At 45.1% G+C, this 18699-nt stretch overlaps 1 protein-coding gene across 1 annotated transcript in view; it reads left to right on the forward strand.

The window, feature by feature from the left end:
• The window catches only part of Sas (stranded at second), a 32599-nt gene that overhangs the window by 13013 nt on the left and 887 nt on the right, over nt 1-18699 (forward strand). The window contains exons 2-12 of the mRNA XM_076800601.1: nt 9679-10197; nt 11040-11330; nt 11683-11875; nt 12103-12317; nt 12683-13038; nt 13324-13593; nt 14815-16036; nt 16228-16426; nt 16523-17021; nt 17192-17552; nt 17983-18176. Of these exons, the coding sequence (XP_076656716.1) occupies nt 9679-10197; nt 11040-11330; nt 11683-11875; nt 12103-12317; nt 12683-13038; nt 13324-13593; nt 14815-16036; nt 16228-16426; nt 16523-17021; nt 17192-17552; nt 17983-18176 (4319 nt within the window). The remainder of the gene's footprint in view (nt 1-9678; nt 10198-11039; nt 11331-11682; nt 11876-12102; nt 12318-12682; nt 13039-13323; nt 13594-14814; nt 16037-16227; nt 16427-16522; nt 17022-17191; nt 17553-17982; nt 18177-18699) is intronic.

An 18699-nucleotide genomic window follows, 5' to 3' on the forward strand; every position in this document is an offset into this window, starting at 1 on the left:
AAAATGGCATGATGAAGGGGTTCGAGATACGATCTTCGGGATCGATGACCCCCGGCCAGCTCTCGATGTTGACGGAAACGGAGGGAACTCGGCTTTGTAAATGGAACGTCGCCCGATTACCCAGAGATCTGGCGAAGGAAGGAGCACACGAGCACCTGCATAGCTGCATACAGGGGGGCCCGGGTGCAACGATTCGATTTGCCTGTTGCATTCCGGTATCGCGGGCTCATTCTTCCACCATGGGAAACCGTTAGCTTCGCGCGGCCACCTCTGACACGCGCCGACGGAAACCAGATAACGGAGACAGCCGTAATTCTGACGGAATTATTTTATTAATTATCTTTTTTTTTTCATTCGATCGATTTTTTGCTATCAGACAGGTTCCAGCGGATTTGCTTGTTACGTCAGGCGTGCTTGCTCGATCGAGATTGCGACAGACTGGATCAGCCAGAAATTCTCGGTGGAAATCGCAGCCGCGAGACGTAAATCGATTATTTTAGTCGCTGCGATGTCGAAATCCCTATAAATTTATCGACTCTAGCTATTTAGGATGTTTTATAGTCATTTATCGTTCGTTTCCTGTACACGTAGCTGTACTGTATTCACTGTATTTTCTTTGACAGAGTGTGTGCCAAATTGTTTTCAATTATGGCACTTTTACGTCGTCTTTTAGAAGCTATAAACTAATGGAAAAACTCAAGAAAACATGTTCCAGTTCATGAATCAGAATTTTAATCGTGCGTTTTTAACACTTTGAACGCCCAACTAGAAACCCGAAAAATTCCATAAAATCAAAGTAAGTTATTTAATGAAATAAAAATTGCAAAAAATTAAATGTATGATACTGAGTAATCCTCCAACTTTCATGCATGTTACAGATCCTAATCAAGTTTAGTACAATGAATATATCAACGTAAAAATTCATTTTAAAACCTGCACAAATAATTCCGTCACCTACATATGGGTGACGCGGCGACGAACGTGTTAAAGGAATCGAGACTGATCTCTGTTTGAAGGTCAACTCAAGGTCACTGTGAATTGGCTCATCGAACTTTTCGCACCTCGATCACAGCAGCTCAAAATTAACAATCGAAGTTAAAAATGGGTAAATGACTTGAAGAGCTGAAAGGGGCCATTCGTCAACGACTTGACATTTGAAACAATGATTTTCATCGAGGATCGTCGCGTTTTCTCCGTTGGCAATCGTCAGCACGATCCATCGGTTGGATAAACTTTCGAACGGTTTAGGTAAACGACCATCGGGATCGTTCACAGTCTAGATTCCGCGGCGACGAGGGACAGGTACCATTTCACGAAGTCACGCGAGGGTCGTAAAAGTCCCCTGGAAAAGCCGCCACGATCGACGATAGACGGCCAGTGAAATGTAACGTGTGCACGCGAGGCAAACTTGTAGATCGTCGAGCAAGTAGCGCGTGTAGATCTCTCGATCCCGAGCCGAGACGCGTTTGCCACTCGGGGGAACATTAGAGCAACCGTTTCATATTCTATTATACAAGATTTACGAGTCGTTTCTCCAAATTAAAGGAATTGGAGATAGGAGCTTATGCTGCGGCATTGAATAATGAAATTTAGATTAGGATCTTCAGCAGCGGTGTCCGTTCGGCCGCCACGACAGTCCACCACCTCACGATTTAGTATCTTTAAATCAAAGAACACAGATTTTCAAAACAGGATCTGCCAATCGCCTCTTAACATTAAATAATGAAGAATTCGAAATCTGCACTAGAATTTATGAAAAAATCTTGTTTGGCAATATTAAATAATGAAATTAAGACTTGACACGACTCTCCGTTCGGCCGCCATGACAGTCCACCGCCTGACAACTTTGTCGCCTTAAATGAAAGAACACAGATTCGAAAAGCCAAATCTGAAAATTGTTTCTGGTAATTAAAGAATGAACAATTCGATATCGTCGCATCAATTTATGAAAAAATCTTATACTGCGGTGTAAAATAATGAAATTTGGATTAGAGACTCAACACAGTCCTTCATTCGGCCGCCATGACACCAAAAAGGTTCATTTTCTCCACGAGTCTGCTCCAGAAAAATTGACCAAATTTGCTGACCAGCCCGATAACAATCATAAAGTATTAATAAATTGCACAAACTCAATAGTTGCGCAAAATGTTCAGCATTTCGGATCAGTACTTTAACCGGAACAGGTCTAGTTCTCTTTTTGTCCTTAATTGCGTCTACGGCGAAAAACTAACGCCGCTGACAGGTTAATGATCGTGGAAAAATAATGGTTTCACGGTTAGGAGATCTCTGTGCATCGACTGATCGGTCGTTTGATGATCGTCGACCACCGAAACGCGACGCCCGAGACGAAATAATGATTGCGTGGCGACCAGCAAGTAGGATAGGGTACCGTATGGTCAAAGGCGCGCTTAGTGACCGACTATTTTCAGCTTCCTCTGCCATCTGGACAGTCCAGTTTCTTTTTTGCCATTTCCTTCGGCAAAAACAACAATTTTCCATTTTAATCGTAGAGCAGCAAAACCTTGCAAACTGCCTCTTTGGAACAGAGAAACATGATCGTTCGAATATTAGCGATAAAACGGCAAAAATGAGATGAAATTCGAACAGTAAAAATATTCCAAGGATAAAAGGTAAATGTAGCTTCGGCATTTTCCAATGAACGTGAACAATTCTAATTTTGCATAAAAATCCGCAGTCTAGAAATATTTTAACACTGTCGAGTGTATTTCTTTGTCAAAACTCTTTTTTTACGACCTTTGGAAAATAAATTTTTCGGAATCTGAGAGACCGGAATGACCTCTGTAATGGAGCAAAAAGATGAGAAACGATGCGGCGAGGGTTTCGCAAGAAGAGGAGGGTCGCTGCAGGAGTTAAAGGGGCGATTAGGCTAGACGATCTGCTGCCACGAGATCGCGGCTGTAAAGTCGAGGTGCTAAAACCGCGTTTAATCTGAGGCCACGGCAAATGTCTACGCTCGCCTGGCTTCGGCTGGAACCTCGTGCTGCTAGTTCTACCGAGAAGTAGCACGGTTCAAGGTCTCTCTCGCAGGATGGACAGAAGCTGGCTCGGAGAGTTTCTGCTCGTTGGGTTATGACCGACGATTCCGCGAACGCTGGCGTGAAAATAATGCACGCCGCTCCGACGGCATCGAGGAATTTTCGTCGATGGAATTTCATAAAAGCATCGATCTTCGTTGCGCGCCCGCGTACCCTCAGAACCATAATTCCTTGCCGCTTACGTCATGCACAGCGGATCCGAAAAGTATTTCTCCACTAAATCTACCATACTCGAGAAATCGCCTATGCTTGAGAACTGTGATTCGTTTTAAAGCCTCTGCTTTTCCGATCCTAAATTATTAATGTACCATTTTCTTTTTTAACGGAATTGTGTTGGTTCGAAAATGGACGATTTCTCGTGAATTAAGTGAACGAAGGGTTGTGTTCCACTGTGGTTCGTTTTCAAAGACACCCACGCGCCTCGGACAAAAAACAATCGCGCAATTAGCTGAAAGAGAAGAATTTCAGTTCCGCTAAACGGCTCGTTACTTTCTTCGCCGGGAACTCGAGCAATCCAAGCGTTCCCGCGTTCGGAGAGACCAAAATGGCCGCGGAAGCGACTCGTTAATTGCCTCTCCCGAGGTTTTCTTTATAAACGGCGAGCTCGATTGCGTCATCACCTGCCGGCATGGCATAACGGCTCGAGAGAAATGGACTAGCTCGAATTCGAGGTTCCGTCGTCTGTTAGGCTCGTCGGCGACCTCGTGGCGGAGACTTCCGGTCACGAGGAATTCGAGTGAAGATCCTTTTAGCCGGTCGATGAGTAATTCCGCGTTCCTTCGACGGGTTTCGTCGAGTTTGGTCGCCCAAAAAAAGTTAATGACACCTTTCAGTGGGTTGGAGACTCTTTGAAAGTAGGTTGTCTCTGAGTGGAGTCCTTGAGAATTGATTTAGGGTCTTGATAGAGTTCGTACGGACGTATACACAGTCCACTGCTTTTCGGTATGGTGTTAGTATCTTTAAATTGAAGAACACAACATTTGGAGGCAGGAGGTATAATTTAAAAAATTCAGAATTCGAAGTGTCTTAAGTGTATTGAATTGAAATCTTAACAATGTGTATTCAGTCGCCATGACAGTCCACCACCTCACGATTTAATCTCTCAAGATTAAAGAACACAGATCATAACGACAAGATTTACAAGTCGCTTTTTAAAATTCAGGAACGAACCATTCGAATACATCACGTTAATTCATAAAAGAGTCTTATACTGTAGCGATAAATAAGGAAATTTAGGATCTTAGCAGGGTCCTCCATTTTGGCCGCCATGACAGTCTACCGCCTAGCGGTATAATCTGTTTAAATTAAGGAACACAGAATTTAAATATAGAATTTACAAGTCGTTTCTTAAAGCTGAAAAATTAAGAATTTGCGAGCGTCGCATTAATTCAGTGACAAATCTAATTCTGTGACGTTAAATAATGAAATTTATCCATTCGGCTGCCATGACAGACCGTCGCCTCTTACATCTCACAAACGCATAATTTTCTCGTAGAAGAAGAAGAAGAAGTTTACAAAAACGGATTCTAATTTACAGAGGCTAGTGTTAAACTAATGTTGAACTAATCTTCCGCAAATAGAAGCAACGTGTTTACAGCGGAGGAGTTTGTTATTGATTGATCGTTTCCAGTTTCCCAGATTTGTTTGTTCGAAAAGAGAACGGGAGATCCAGTACGAAGGACGTCCGGTATATCGATATCTCGCACGGCAGACAGTGTGCGCGTGTGTGTGCCAGGATCATTTCTGGATCGGATCGAGGCTCGACAGTTACGGTACATCGCCTTGATGTTTGGTAATCGCGATCCATTCGCGAACGGTAAAACGGTATCGCGTGGCGCCATCGTTTTCCTTTTCTTCAGAGAGAGAGAGAGAGAGAGAGAGAGAGAGAGAGAGAGAGAGAGAGAGAGAGAGAGAGAGAGAGAGAGAGAGAGAGATGCTCTCCCACGAAATTCCTGGCACCACTGTCCGTTCTATATTGTACATACTTCCCGGCGAGCATAATTCAGTGACCCAGTTATGTTTCGTACTTCGATCCCATATGTTGAAATTAATAATGCATTAACTAGTACAGTTTTGTTCGAGCTGTACACGCCAGATTTGACAGGACAATGGGCTTCGCGGATCTTAAGACAATGGGAAAGATCAATTAGTCGATTCTCAGACTGGGGACTGTCATGGCGGCCTAGTGGAGGACTGTGTTCCGATCTTAATCTAAATTTCATTATTTAACGTTACAGCATGGGACTCCATGGTGAATTGTTCATTGTTTAATTTGCAGACACGAGTTGTAAGTTTGGCGATTTAGTTCTGGGGTTTTTAATTTCGAGGGAATAAATCGGTGGCCGACTGTCATGGCGGCCAAATGGAGGACTCTATTAAGATCCCAATCTCGTTATTTATCGTTACAGTAGAAGGTTCTTTTATTAATTAACGCGACGCATTCGAATTCTTCATTTTCTAGCTTTAAGAAGCACCTTGTAAATTCTATCTGTGAAATCTGTATTCCTTAATTTAAACAAACTAAATCGTGAAGTGGTAGACTGTCGTGGCGACCACGTACAAGACTCTACTAAGATCCTAATCTAAATTTCATTATTCAGTGTTACAGAATGAGGCTCCATGGTGAATTATTGGGGGGGATCATTACAATTGATCATTCTTTAATTTGACGACACGATTTGTAAACTTTGTTGTTCTACCGTTTATTAATACAAAAATATAACTTCTTAAAAATTCAACTTACGAGACCGAAAGTACGAATTCAGCTGTCGACTCGATTTATCGACACAAACGCAATATTTTTAAAAAATCCACTTCAGGGGGGTTAAAGAAGAGACTTCACTCTTCAAGATGAGCTAAGATAGGTCCCCATAAGATTTTTCTTCTGAAAGTTACGGCGTTTCAAAGATCCCCCTTCGATCTTCTTCGGTAGGTTTAACGATCCTCCGATTCGGTGGAGAATAATTAATTCTGTGTCGGTGTGGGAATTTTCTGAATACTTCGGAGGGGCAGAGGAGGGGGGCAGAAGGGGGCCGGATTCGTTTTCGGGGCACGGTACTCGCGTATGCATGCGCGGAACCGAAAAGGAGACCGTCACCTACTTCCACGTAAAATCGTTACACGGTGCGCTGCGTCAGGTGGATCCTCGATGACGAGCATCGGCCTCGTGTGAACGAACCTAACCGGTCGCACCGTTACGGTGCCCCATTCATGCGACGATAAAAGTCACGGTCGGGGACCCGACTTTCGATGGGGAACCGTGGAACATGGACCCCCTTCAACGGAAAATTTCCAGGGGGCTGCACACCTTGATTTCGGGCGGCCCACTTCCTTACCTGCTTAATCAACGCGTCTTGTAATTCGTTTCGACCACTTCCAGCCTCAGGAAACCTCGGTCGAAAATACTTTAGTATTTTCAGAAATTCTCGCCACTTCATTGTTGTAACTTTGTATAAACTAATAGAAAAGGGTGGTACAGTAATTGTTCAATTTTTGAGGAATTTTCGACATTTTTATTACTTTCTAAAAGGAGAATTGTGTGGACTGCAAATTTCTGTGGCAAAATGAAAATTGTCCGCACCCAGTTGCGACACACTGTACCTAAATAAAAATGTGTTCCCCTTCTTTTAATCGTTTTGATAAATTACAAATTAACGTCACAATATTCGTTAATTCTTCTGGCGATAGAAAAGTGGGCTGCTCGTTTTTATTTTCACCAAATGCGTGATTGTGAACATACATAACAGTACAATAATAAAAGCGAATTCGTCTTCGAAGCTTGAAATTTCTAGTTTCGTAACACGTCGTTCATTTTGTTCGAGGATGGTTTCGCATGACGTAGTAGGTGGAAAACTTGAAGAAGACGTGTTCGTTTTACGCACAAGAGAGGAATGGTGGTTTGAAAGATTATATGATCGAGAGGACGTCCCGCGAGTAAAATGTTAATGGACTGTTAGCGACGCGAGAAACGACAATTTAGTGGTTGTTTAACGATCGGTAGGAGTATGTTGTACTGCAACGACAAAAGCCAAGCGAACGACTCGGAAATAACTGTTTCTCATTCCTGTAGCACATGGAAAGCAACGATTGCAAGAGGAACTCTCTTGTGCCACTTGTTTAAGAGACAGTTAACCTCCTCAAGGACGATTATTTTAAGAACGGACTAGGACGATTCCTGTGTCTGATAAGTTGTACTTCATTCCAACAAACCGCCACTAAACGAACTATAAGGGAACACAAATGATTTCCAACGTACTCAAATTTTTTCAACATAAAACTTCATGGAATTATACAGGGTGGCACACAACCTCCAAAGTATCTTCCAAAGATCTGAAGGGGGTATGTTATTTAGTGTACTTAATTTTTTTATAAGTGAAAACATTTCGGAGATTCGAAGGTCAACTTTGTTTTTTTAAACAACCATATTTTTATACCAACATATGGAAGAGCGTCGAATGCAGAGTAAAAAAGTATTGACCTTCATTTGCCCTAAAGCAAATTGGTTGTTTTATAAAACTTGTGCGTGATGAGCATAATTTTGTTCGTATAATTCAAGGATGATTTTATAAATGCGGAACTGCAATTTGCATAGATCAGGGGTTGGGAATGGTCGATTACTGTACCTCGGGCTGTTGGTCCGGCGAACGATCTATCCAGGATCCGCTAGGATCGATGATGGATCGGCAAAAAAGTCGACTGGCCAGCAGAAGAAGTGGTCGACGGGAACGACGACCGGGCAGATAGCAGGTCGTTTGACGTAACAGTACGTCCAGAGAGCGCATTTCGCGTCGGATCGCCGCGGATGGAAAGTTTCTAGCATGCTATAGCGCTGCGCTATCGTCGGTACATCGCCGACGGATCATCGTCTTGCGAAACCACGGTGGAACGGCGATCCCAGGTGAAATTGCAGACACTCGGCTCCTTCGATCCTCTTCGAACCGCGAAAAAATCGCGGATCGCGGATCCGAGATCGCCAAGGACGCGATTTTCTGCGGGAAACGGGGCGAAACGTGACGCAACCTCCACCGACCGAGTCGCGAAAACAAGAAAACTATCTCTTCAACAAATAGCAACAACTGCTAAACTTTCGGTTTCTAATTGATCCATATACTTGTGCCGAGGACTATGAAAGTCCACTTTCCTCTGGATATTTCGACTTTTACTTCTGATTTGGTAGAAACGGATTTTACCGTGATCACTAGATTGCAGATATTATGCATTTTTGACAAAAAAAGACGTTGGAAAAATTTCGAACAATAGAGAGATTGAAAGGATTTAAGAATCCTCCTATATTTAGTATTAGAGCAAGGTTAGGTCCGCTCTTAGTGCGACCGACCTGCCCTCTTCACGAGGACAAGGCTTGGCATGGATTTGCTATGGATTTGGCATGGATTTGGCATAGAATTGCACTCAATTGCCGAGCCATTCGTTTCCACATTAGGCTCGGAATTTGACAAGTTTTGGTGGCAAGTTCGCAACAAATTGGGACCAAATTCTGCCCTGCATGGTCTTGCAGACTTAGCTAACTCGGGATCGATCATGTCCGACTATTTTTGACTATGTTTGGCTACGTTTGGCCGAGCTCAGCCGCGTCTGCCAATTTCAAAGCGAAATAATGGCCGATTTCCCGCGGAGCGAAGCTCGCGTGTCCGAATGTAATCGTAGCGTGATTAAAGGCCCGCTAATTGCTCGTTACACTCGTTAACCGAGGGCCGATAATTGAGCGTTCAGAGAGCCCCGATCGGTATCGGGGCAAGTTCAAGTTCACGGGTCGAACAGCCGAGGACAGTGCACACAGAACACACAAACAGACACACGCGTACAACACGTTCTACGACGATCACGCTTTTACCGTTATGCGAACCTTTTCCGGTGACACTGCGCCTTAGTCGTCGCGTCGTTTCGAATAATTGCGGAAGAATAGCTTCCTTATGCTGGATCCTCCAGGATTCGCGACTTTCTGACGATCGTTGGATAAATCTCGCTTTATCGTTCGGATCCTACCATTTCCTGCGAGAACCTGACGGTGTCCTACATCTTCCATGGTTCATCGTAATGGGATGTCGATTTTGCGAAGAACGCTCCTGAAGAAGGTGCTCGTGTTCGCAGCATTATTTTCACTTGACTATCTTAGTTTGGGTATTTTTAAATAAAATTGGTAAAATGGGGATTTTCGCATTCGTCACTGAAATTAATAGCTGCTGTTCAATACTGTAGAAACATTAAAAGAAGTTCAAGAATTTAAGATTGAACAATTGAAAGAGTTGAATGGTATCAATATATCATCTTCAAGTTCTTAACATTATCGAAGATAAGAAGTTTGGTAGTTGAAGTCTAGAACCAGATAATTTTTATTTTACATAACAATCCGCTGTCCAATTGTCATTCATACCACAGTGAATTCTCGATATGTGTCAACAACACAGGTAGCATTACCCGAGCCGTGTTATGTTTACACTCCTCGGCGTCCGAGGCCTCTTGACCTTCGCGACCCCTCACGGGGTATACGCCGCGGTGGTGGGGATAATTCCGCGACGTTTGTCATCGAAAGCTTGTCGACATATACAAAAAGAAATCACTGTACTCCGCTCTGATTAGACTCTAATATTTCTTCGGGTTTCAGGAACCGGCGTGACAGAGATTCCAATCGTGAAACCGCTCAGGATCGACGCGAAAAACGACACCAAGCCCGAATATCCGATCAAAGATCAAGACTCGAAGACGACGATCGAGCCCAAGAAGAAACCAGTCGACTTCAAAGTGAAAACCGATCAGAAATATCAAAAACCCATCAAAGTCGACGACTCGAAGCGAGGAGAAGCAAACGATGCAGGATCAACGACGATGTCCTGGATGTCCTCGACGAAATCTATGGAGGACGCCACTACGAGGCCAATGGAGACGATGGGAGTCACGATTCCATTATTGTTCCACGGGGAACCGATTCTTCCTCTGAAGGAAGAGTCGAATGGGACAACTGTCGTAATGGAGTCCTCTGGGAGTGAGAACGATACTGAGGAAACGATTGCGTCCCGAGGGAGGGCTTTGAATATTTCTGCTCCGGAGCCTACGAATTCTTTACACTCGAACATCACTGATCTCAGCGATGTTAGTATGGACGACGATGACAAGGATGTCGAAGGTAGCTGCTCTTAACTGTGCTTGGCTGTACTAGATTATGTTTCAATGTGTACAACTTCGTTTGACTGTCTTCCATTTTGTCTGATTGTGTTTAGTTGTATTTGATTGTGTTCGACTTTGTTTTACTGTATTTGAGTGTGTCTGATTGCTTGGTTGTGACTGATTGCGTGATTGTAACTGATTGATTAATTGTGACTGATTGCTTGGTTGTGACTGATTGCTTGGTTGTGACTGATTGTCTTTGATTGTATCTGATTGCTTGGTTGTGTCATATTACTTGGTTGTGACTGATTGCTTGGTTGTGACTGATTGCTTGGTTGTGACTGATTGCTTGGTTGTGACTGATTGCTTGATTGTGTCAGATTGTCTTGGATTGTATCTGATTGTTTGATCGTGTCTGATTTTTTAGTTGTGTCCGATTGTCTCTGATTTTGTCTGACTGCTTGGTTGTATCTATTATAATTTCTCAGTTGTGTCTGATTGTCTTTGATTGTATCTGATTGCTTGGTTGTGTCCGATTGTCTCTGATTTTGTCTGATTGCTTGGTTGTATCTAATTTCTCAGTTGTGTCTGATTGTCTTTGATTGTATCTGATTGCTTGGTTGTGTCCGATTGTCACTGATTTTGTCTGATTGCTTGGTTGTATCTGATTGCTTGGTTGTGTCCGATTGTCTCCGATTTTGTCTGATTGCCTGGTTGTATCTGATTTCTCAGTTGTGCCTGATTGGTTGGGTCCGACTGTGTCTGATTGCTTGGTTGTGTCTTCCGTTCACTTTATTTTATCGCGTCTGACCATTTATGACTCTGTTTGACCCTGTTTGACCACGTACCAAATTGTTTCAGGTGGAGAGTACGTAGCTGCTCACAACGAGACATCAATGAACATCTCCTCGACGCTGCTGGCAACGACAGTATGCGTGGACGGTAATCAGACATACTCCACGGGCGAGAAGATCATCAGAGGCTGCGAGGAAAAATGCGTTTGCGGGGAAGGTGGCGCAGTGATAGATTGCAAACCTATTTGCACGTCACCTTATGCGAAAGCGAACAGAGGAGTCGAGGATCCATTGTGCCACGAGAAGCTGGTTAACGAAGAACCTTGTTGCGCAATCTTGGTCTGCGCTGCTGACTCTGGTGAGTCTCTTCATTCGGAATAGGTAGTGTCTTCTTCATCCTAAGAGCCTCAAAAATGATCGTACAGACTTCATGCATTAGGCATCCCGTCTAAAGACGCTTGGAATCTACTTGAATCGTTGCTAGAACCTTCGAAGGGTGAGTTCATCGAGTCCACAACATTGCAAAACTTGGATTATCCCGAGACTGCAAGAATTCTGTCTAGAATTAAATGAGCCGTTTGAACAGCTCGGTGAACTCGATGAACTCGATGAACCCAGTCGTTCGACCAGCCCGGAAGAGCTGTAGGCAATCCTTCGCAGCGTCCTCGTGCTCTCGCGCAGTCGCAAAGGATCTTTAGTTTCTGCCGCAGCGCCAGAACCGGAGGAGACCTGCGTCTTCGGGAACGAGACGATCATGCGAGGTCAAAGAGTCGAGGATGGTTGCACCAGAGTCTGCGTCTGCGAGGCGGGCGGTGTCCTGAAGTGTCAGCCGAGGTGTCCTCCGAACGAGACCACGTCGGCGACCAATCAGCACGATCGTTGCGTTGTCCTCACCGATCCAAGGTCCTCGATCTAAGCCTCCGAATATTACAAAGACTAATGTGTCGACGAGAAATACCCTTAAAAAGTATACTTTTAAAAATTAATAATCAAAAAAACAGTCCTGAACAACGTTGATTACATATTTATAAAAATGGCCCCTAATTGAAAAGCGCGCTGAAGAAAAGTCTGTGAACTTACTGCGAATTTGTTTGTTCGCAATTGTCTCATGTTTCTTTGTATTTGTTCAGGGACTCCTGTTGCACGATCACCCTCTGCGACGTGACCCTCGGTGACCACGAGATCAGGCCAGAGGTCTCGGGCGATCTGACCGTTAACCTAACCGACGTGAAGGTTCTAAATTCCACGGCCATCAAGTTGAAACTCTCTGCGAAGAACCCGCAAGACGTTACCATCGAGATTTCCGACAAGAATCATATCTGGAGACAGTCGAAGCCAGACAAAGGTCAGCGAAAATCGCTGCTCGGCTTCCGACAGAGTTTTTTAAACAGAAAGTTGATTTTCTTTAACAATGGGTTTACGGGACCCGTCAAAATGACGGGTTCTAATATTTTTGATTGGAAATTATTAACATTCCAAGGATGCATACATCAGAAATTATTTTAAAATGTGGGTAGCTTGTTAAAAGGTAATGCAAAATGGCCACTTTCAGTGCTCCGTAAACCTAGTGTTAAGAACCAGAACTTCTCTCTGTCCACAATGATTTCATGGAAGAAAAAAGAATAGTATACCTACCTAGATTCACTTGCATTCAATCTAATTATACATATTTACTGTATATCTACATGTAAGAACCATTCTGTGTTGCAGATGGCATAATCTCGAACCTAGAACCGGCAAGGACCTATTCGGTTCGCGTCATCGAAGGAAATCGAGCAGGTCCTACGTTACAGGTGTTCCTCCCAGCGGAAGTGATCAAGACCAACATCACCGAGAAAACTGGAGACAAAAACACCTGCAGTTACAGAGGAAAGACGTACAAGGTGGGCGCGGAATGGTACGACGAGTGCATCTCGTTCTGCATGTGTGCTGAAAATGGTGTGGCCGATTGTCTGACCCTAGAATGTCCTACCGACTTTGGGTTGGACGTTTTGGATCCCCATTGTTTGGATTGGGAGACTGTACCGCCTAATTTCGTGGCGAAACCGCCTAATTGCTGTCCTCAGGTGAGTTGTACAGGTCTCACCTGGTGCACAGTTGGAAAAAAGGGGAAACTACATATTTTTTATACGTAAAATTATGTCCCTTTAAAAAATCAATAGATACATCTTGTTTGGGGAGGTTTGAATATTATTTGCTGAAAATCATACCCTTTTTGGGGCTCTGTCAAATACAAAGTTTTGCAATTACGTTAAACTAGATGAAATAGTTCTTGTCGACGCTAATTTTGTAAAGATAGGTTTTGGAAAAAGTCACAGCAATTGTAAGACAGAGAATGTGAATCTCCACAGGAAGTACGCTGCAGAAGCAACGACTCGTGCACTTACGAGGGCGAAACGTACGACAACTGGGACGAACTGCCATCGAACGTGACAGGCTGCGAGAAGAGATGCTACTGCGAAATGGGAAAGGTGTCTTGTCAAGCTGCCTGTCCGCCGGTCGCGGCTTTGCCACCTGCGAATTTACCTTGTCCACCTTATCAGGCCGTTCTGACGCTGTTACCTGGCGACGAATGCTGCAAGGAATGGACCTGCAATCATCAAGCTGGTCAGCCAGGTACAATTACTCGAATCGATTGTTTTCCGACCCCTGAATCCTTTTTTCTCGGGAACGAAATATACAGGGTGCTCCAAATATGGGAGAAGTTCCAAGTAAGAAGATTAGTAAATCAAACACACAATACAGAAAATAGCAAACGATTATATTGTTCGTAACTTTAAAAATTACTAAAAGCAAGAAATGTTTGTGGAGCCCTTTTTCTTGCAATCGATGCACCTAAACTTTCATTTTACATAAAGATCCAAATGTACAGGATGTGCTCCAAGTTGGGAAAAAATTATCGATTATAAATGTTTCAAAAAATTGACAGTAGATGTTCATATCATTAGAGCCACAATATGTATTGTATAATATTAGTTAGGGGTTGAAAGAAAGAGGTTTCCCGGAGCACCCCGTGTATATCTTCCATGACTATGAAAAGTAGGAGGTTGTGCAACATTTGGTTCTCTGGTGGCGGTAGTTCTGGTGGGCACATAGAAGACATTGTCAACCATTGTCTAATCACACCAATTTTCCCGGTCATCTTTCGATCTCTCTAAAAACCGAAGGGTCCGAAGCCAAAATCTAACTACCCCGCAGTACGAATTCTCAAAAAATATTTCTCGTCTTTCGAAAGAAATTGATTGAAAAGTCGAAGGTAACGTGGAAAGCTGTCTTTCGAATTCTCGATTCGGCTCACTGAAATTTCCAAAAATCGTTCATCAAAAATTGGTGTTGGACACGGTTCTATCCCAAGCGACCGCTATTCCGAAGAGGATCACTTTGGTAATGGGTGCGAAGGGTTGCAAAGTGGCAAGTGCTTCCTGCGCGGACCTGACTGGGTCCTCCAGTGCAAATGCGAATGTACATACACCCTGATATCGTTGACGCGTAATGTATACATCCCCAAATTGCACCCTCCGAAACTGCATTCCCAAAACAGAACCCCCCAAGACTAAATCCTCAAATTACATCCCCAAAATTGCACCCTTAAGACCGTAGATTGTTGCTCCGCGCACGCATTAACAGCGAAGACCCAGCCTGTCCATCGAGAAAAGTGAGTTCCAGCGTCCTCGCAGCGTCCAGAGCCGAATTTTGGGGAACGAGCACTGTAAAAAACAAAAATTCTGCATGCTTTGTACGACCTTGGCTGTGTAAATATGCATGAAGAGATCGGGGGCCAGGAGAGGCAGCGGCGACGTGTCTGCAGCGTCGACGACCGGCCGGCATGCTGACTCTGTGACCTTGGACTTTGCTCTATTGCAGGCATGAACGCGACGGACGCGTTCGAAAGGCCCGCTAACAAATCGGGCCAGGTACAGAAAGAGACCAGCGACGAGACTCCGAGCAGCCACGGGCTGTTCCACTACCCGATGGACCCTGGACACCCGACGATCACGTACAACGGACCCTACAACCCAGACTACAGGCCCACGCATCCCAGCGTGGAGGACGTGTTCCATCTTCATCAGTCCCAGACCCCGGAAAAGCCTCTCGTTCCATCGAAAGAGAAGACAAAGTCGAAGTCGGACGCTAAGAAGCCCGTAGAACCGATCGCCAAGCCTATCCCGCACAAGGACAGTTATTTCCCAGGTCCGCTGGCGCCGGACAAGTTCCCGGACAAATCTGCGTCGATCCCGTACCCTATGGACGCTGGCCAGACGCTTCCCGGGCCGTTGAACCCGGGAAAATTGCCGAAAGGAGGACACCCGACCGATCAGCAACCGTTCATCCCGTTGAGTCCTCATCAGAACCCAGGATTCGCGTTCGTGCCAACCGGAGGACAGAGCGTGCCTCAGAACAGCTTGGGTCCTCAGTTGGACCCGACCGGATCTCCTTATCGAGGACCTATTCTTCAGGACAGCGTGGACCCCAATGTCATAGTACCGCTGCTTCCGAAAAAGAAGCCTACCGATGCCGAGAAGACGAAACCCCAGCCTCCAGGACTGCCCGCCAGGCCGAAGCCAGGACAACGCGATCCTGATCCGGAGATCCTGCGGGACGAGCTGTATCATCTGATCAATTTTCATCATCCCGGGCTGGTGCAGCTCGATCGTGGTCCACCGGAGCCCCACCCGGGTCTGTACGATATCCACCAGCAAATCGCAGGTCAGAAACAGTCGAGCACCAATCAGATTCAGCCGGGCTACTCGAACGGGCCCGACCCAGGCCCGAAGAAGCCCGCGAAGCCGCACGTGTACACCCAAACGAACGAACACGGCGAGACTACTTATCATATCCATACGCCGGACATACCCAGCACGCCACAGCAGATCGAGGAGCTGCTGGCACATATCGATGAACACGATCCCAATCCCGGACCGTTCCAACACTATCCCGGACAGCCAGCCATACCTCATAACGGGCCGAGTGGCCCGTCGCAGGCCACTCTGCCGGTCCATGTACCGCACCCGGGACTCACGCACTTGAACCACCCGTTCGCTGCACAATCACCTAACCAGTCAGGTTCGTCCCTACGGAGAGACTGTGATCTTTTATTAGCGGAACCGAGCAGTGTCGACGGACCGGGGAAATCGAGGGGAATACAGTTACTCTACCTTTCGTCCAGCCTCGTCCAGGCTCTCGTTGAAACCCTTTCTTCGCCATCTAGAATATAAAAGACAAAGTATTAATAGATCGGTCGATTTCCTCTTCAGGTATGGATCACAATGTACCGCCAGGCTTCCCACTACCCGGCACCATTCCCGGATTTCCAGTTGCGTCTTCGTCGGACGAGGTGTCCGTGCAGATCCTCGACGCCCTCGACGAGAAAACCGTTCGTCTTGTCTTCACCGTGCCGCAGGTCCTTGTGGGTCTTCATGGGCGCGTCGAGCTTCGGTACACCAACGACAAAACGTATGTATTTTCTTCAAATACCATGCAGACTATACCACCTGTGTTGTGGGAAACATGTTACAAACGCCAATGAAACCTACAACGCTTTCTGCGCAGGAACTTCGACGTCTCCACCTGGAAAGCTCAGGTGTTCGCACCCCCGAACGACCTCATCGCGACGCCCCAATTGGAGTTCGAGCTGGGCGATCTGAAGCCGTCGACGGACTACAAGGTGAAGATCACGGTGAAGCTGAAGGACCTGGCCAACAGTCCTACCAGCAAGATCTACACAGTGAGAACCCTCGAGAAACGAGCGGAGATGACAACGCTGCCACCGCAGATTCCCATCGACGCCGAGCTCAAGGTCACCGAGACAAACTCCACTTGGATCAACGTGATGTGGAAGAAGTTCACCGAGTACGAGCTGCAGTTCATCGACGGTGTCCAGCTCAGGTACAAGGAGCAGGACGGCAAGGTCTACTCCGGCACTCCGTTGATCCACAGGGCAGTGACTAATTTCGTGATCGAGAACCTGAAGCCGTCCACGATGTACGAGATCGGAATCTTCTTCGTGCCGTTCTCCGGACAGCTGACGGAACTCGTCAGCGAGAAGACGGTTAGTATGATTATCACCAGACTGGCCTTGCACCACCTCGGTGGTGACACTTTGAATTTTCTAAATGAAAACTTTGTAAGTCAGCAAAGTATTTATGTTTATTTGTTATATGTTGAAGTTAATAAATACCTCCAAGTGGTCAAAGATTGATCGAAGGGTTCCTCTTGCAGATCCACGTGACGACGTCAATGGAACCAGACCCGTACTCGTTCGAGGTCAAGGTTGAGATTAAAACCATCAAATCGACGGATGTAGAGGTGACTTGGAGCGGAGTACCCTATCCCGAAGACAAGTACGTGAACATCTACAGGGCGATCTACCAGAGCGACAGCGGTAAAGAGGACACCAGTACGTTCAAGATCGCTAAGAGGGATTCGCATCCGAAAACGGTGATCAGCGACCTGAAACCCGGAACCAGGTACCGATTATGGCTCGAGGTCTACCTGACCAACGGTAGGATCAAGAAGAGCAACGTCCAGGACTTTGTCACCAAGCCTGGAGTCCTTTTGCCTGCCACGATCTCGCAGCAAGGTGCGCACACTTGAAGACAATCGTGTCTGGAGATAGCAGACAATGGGGCCATTGTTACATTTTCATCACTGCCTTTTCTTCAGTCTTCGTGGTTGTAACCTGGTTAGACCTTGGATCTTTGTGCAAATTTCGTTGTGAAATGAAACTTTGTCGTTTCTAATGATTCTTTTATGAAACTGTTGCGAAACGACTCCAAACGCGACACAATTTGACGACTAAAACTAGAAATACAAGACCACTACAGTTAAAAAATGTGAATTTGCAAAAAGATCCTGTTTCTGACTAATTATAATTTTTGGAGCGAGAATTACAATGAAAATTCTGTGTTGTTAGCTTTCAACATTTCGAAACAGAATTTCCGAGTGGCCCCATTGGATATTTGCTTTGTAGGAATTAATTTGAGATTGTTAACTTGATTTTCCGCACGCAGCGGGGAAACTGGCATCGGTGCCTCTCCACGAAGGCGATTACTATGGCCCGCTGGTGGTTGTGGCGATCGTCGCGTCCCTCGCGATCCTCTCGACCTTGATTCTGCTGATGATGCTGATGAAGAGGCGGACCAGCAGCAAAGCCGACATATCCCCACGTAAAACCACGTCCGCCTACGACAATCCTTCCTACAAGGTAGAATTACAACAAGAGACTATGGGTAATTCACTCTCATTGTATTAATACGTTAAACTGATCTGATTACTGAAATTGCCGGCCAATTAAGTATGTCCTCTGCGCTCGGGAATTTCCGACTTTAAATCGTCACTTCAACGTCTGCCATGTTCACAGACGCGTAGTCATTTCTGAGAAGAGAAACAAATTAGCTATCTATTAACTATCTTTCCACTTGGTTAGACTTAGTGTTCCTGGCAAAATTTATTCGACCGAACCGGTCAACTGGCTATCATTGATTTAAAAACAGCTGGCACATGAAAATCGTTAAAAATATCAATGTCAAATTTCCAATTTGTTAAAGTTATTAGAGAAAAAGTAAAATGTCTATCCGACTCCTATTTCTTAAAATTGATCATAAAATTTGGCACACACAATATTGATCTGAAAATGTTTGTTTTTTCATAATGTACAGAATGAGCAAATCTAAAATCTAAAATTTTTGAAATAAATTAAACAACTATTGCCAGTGTGATTAACAATG

Source organism: Halictus rubicundus, chromosome 15 (genome assembly GCF_050948215.1).
Source record: "Halictus rubicundus isolate RS-2024b chromosome 15, iyHalRubi1_principal, whole genome shotgun sequence".
Lineage (NCBI taxonomy): Eukaryota > Metazoa > Arthropoda > Insecta > Hymenoptera > Halictidae > Halictus > Halictus rubicundus.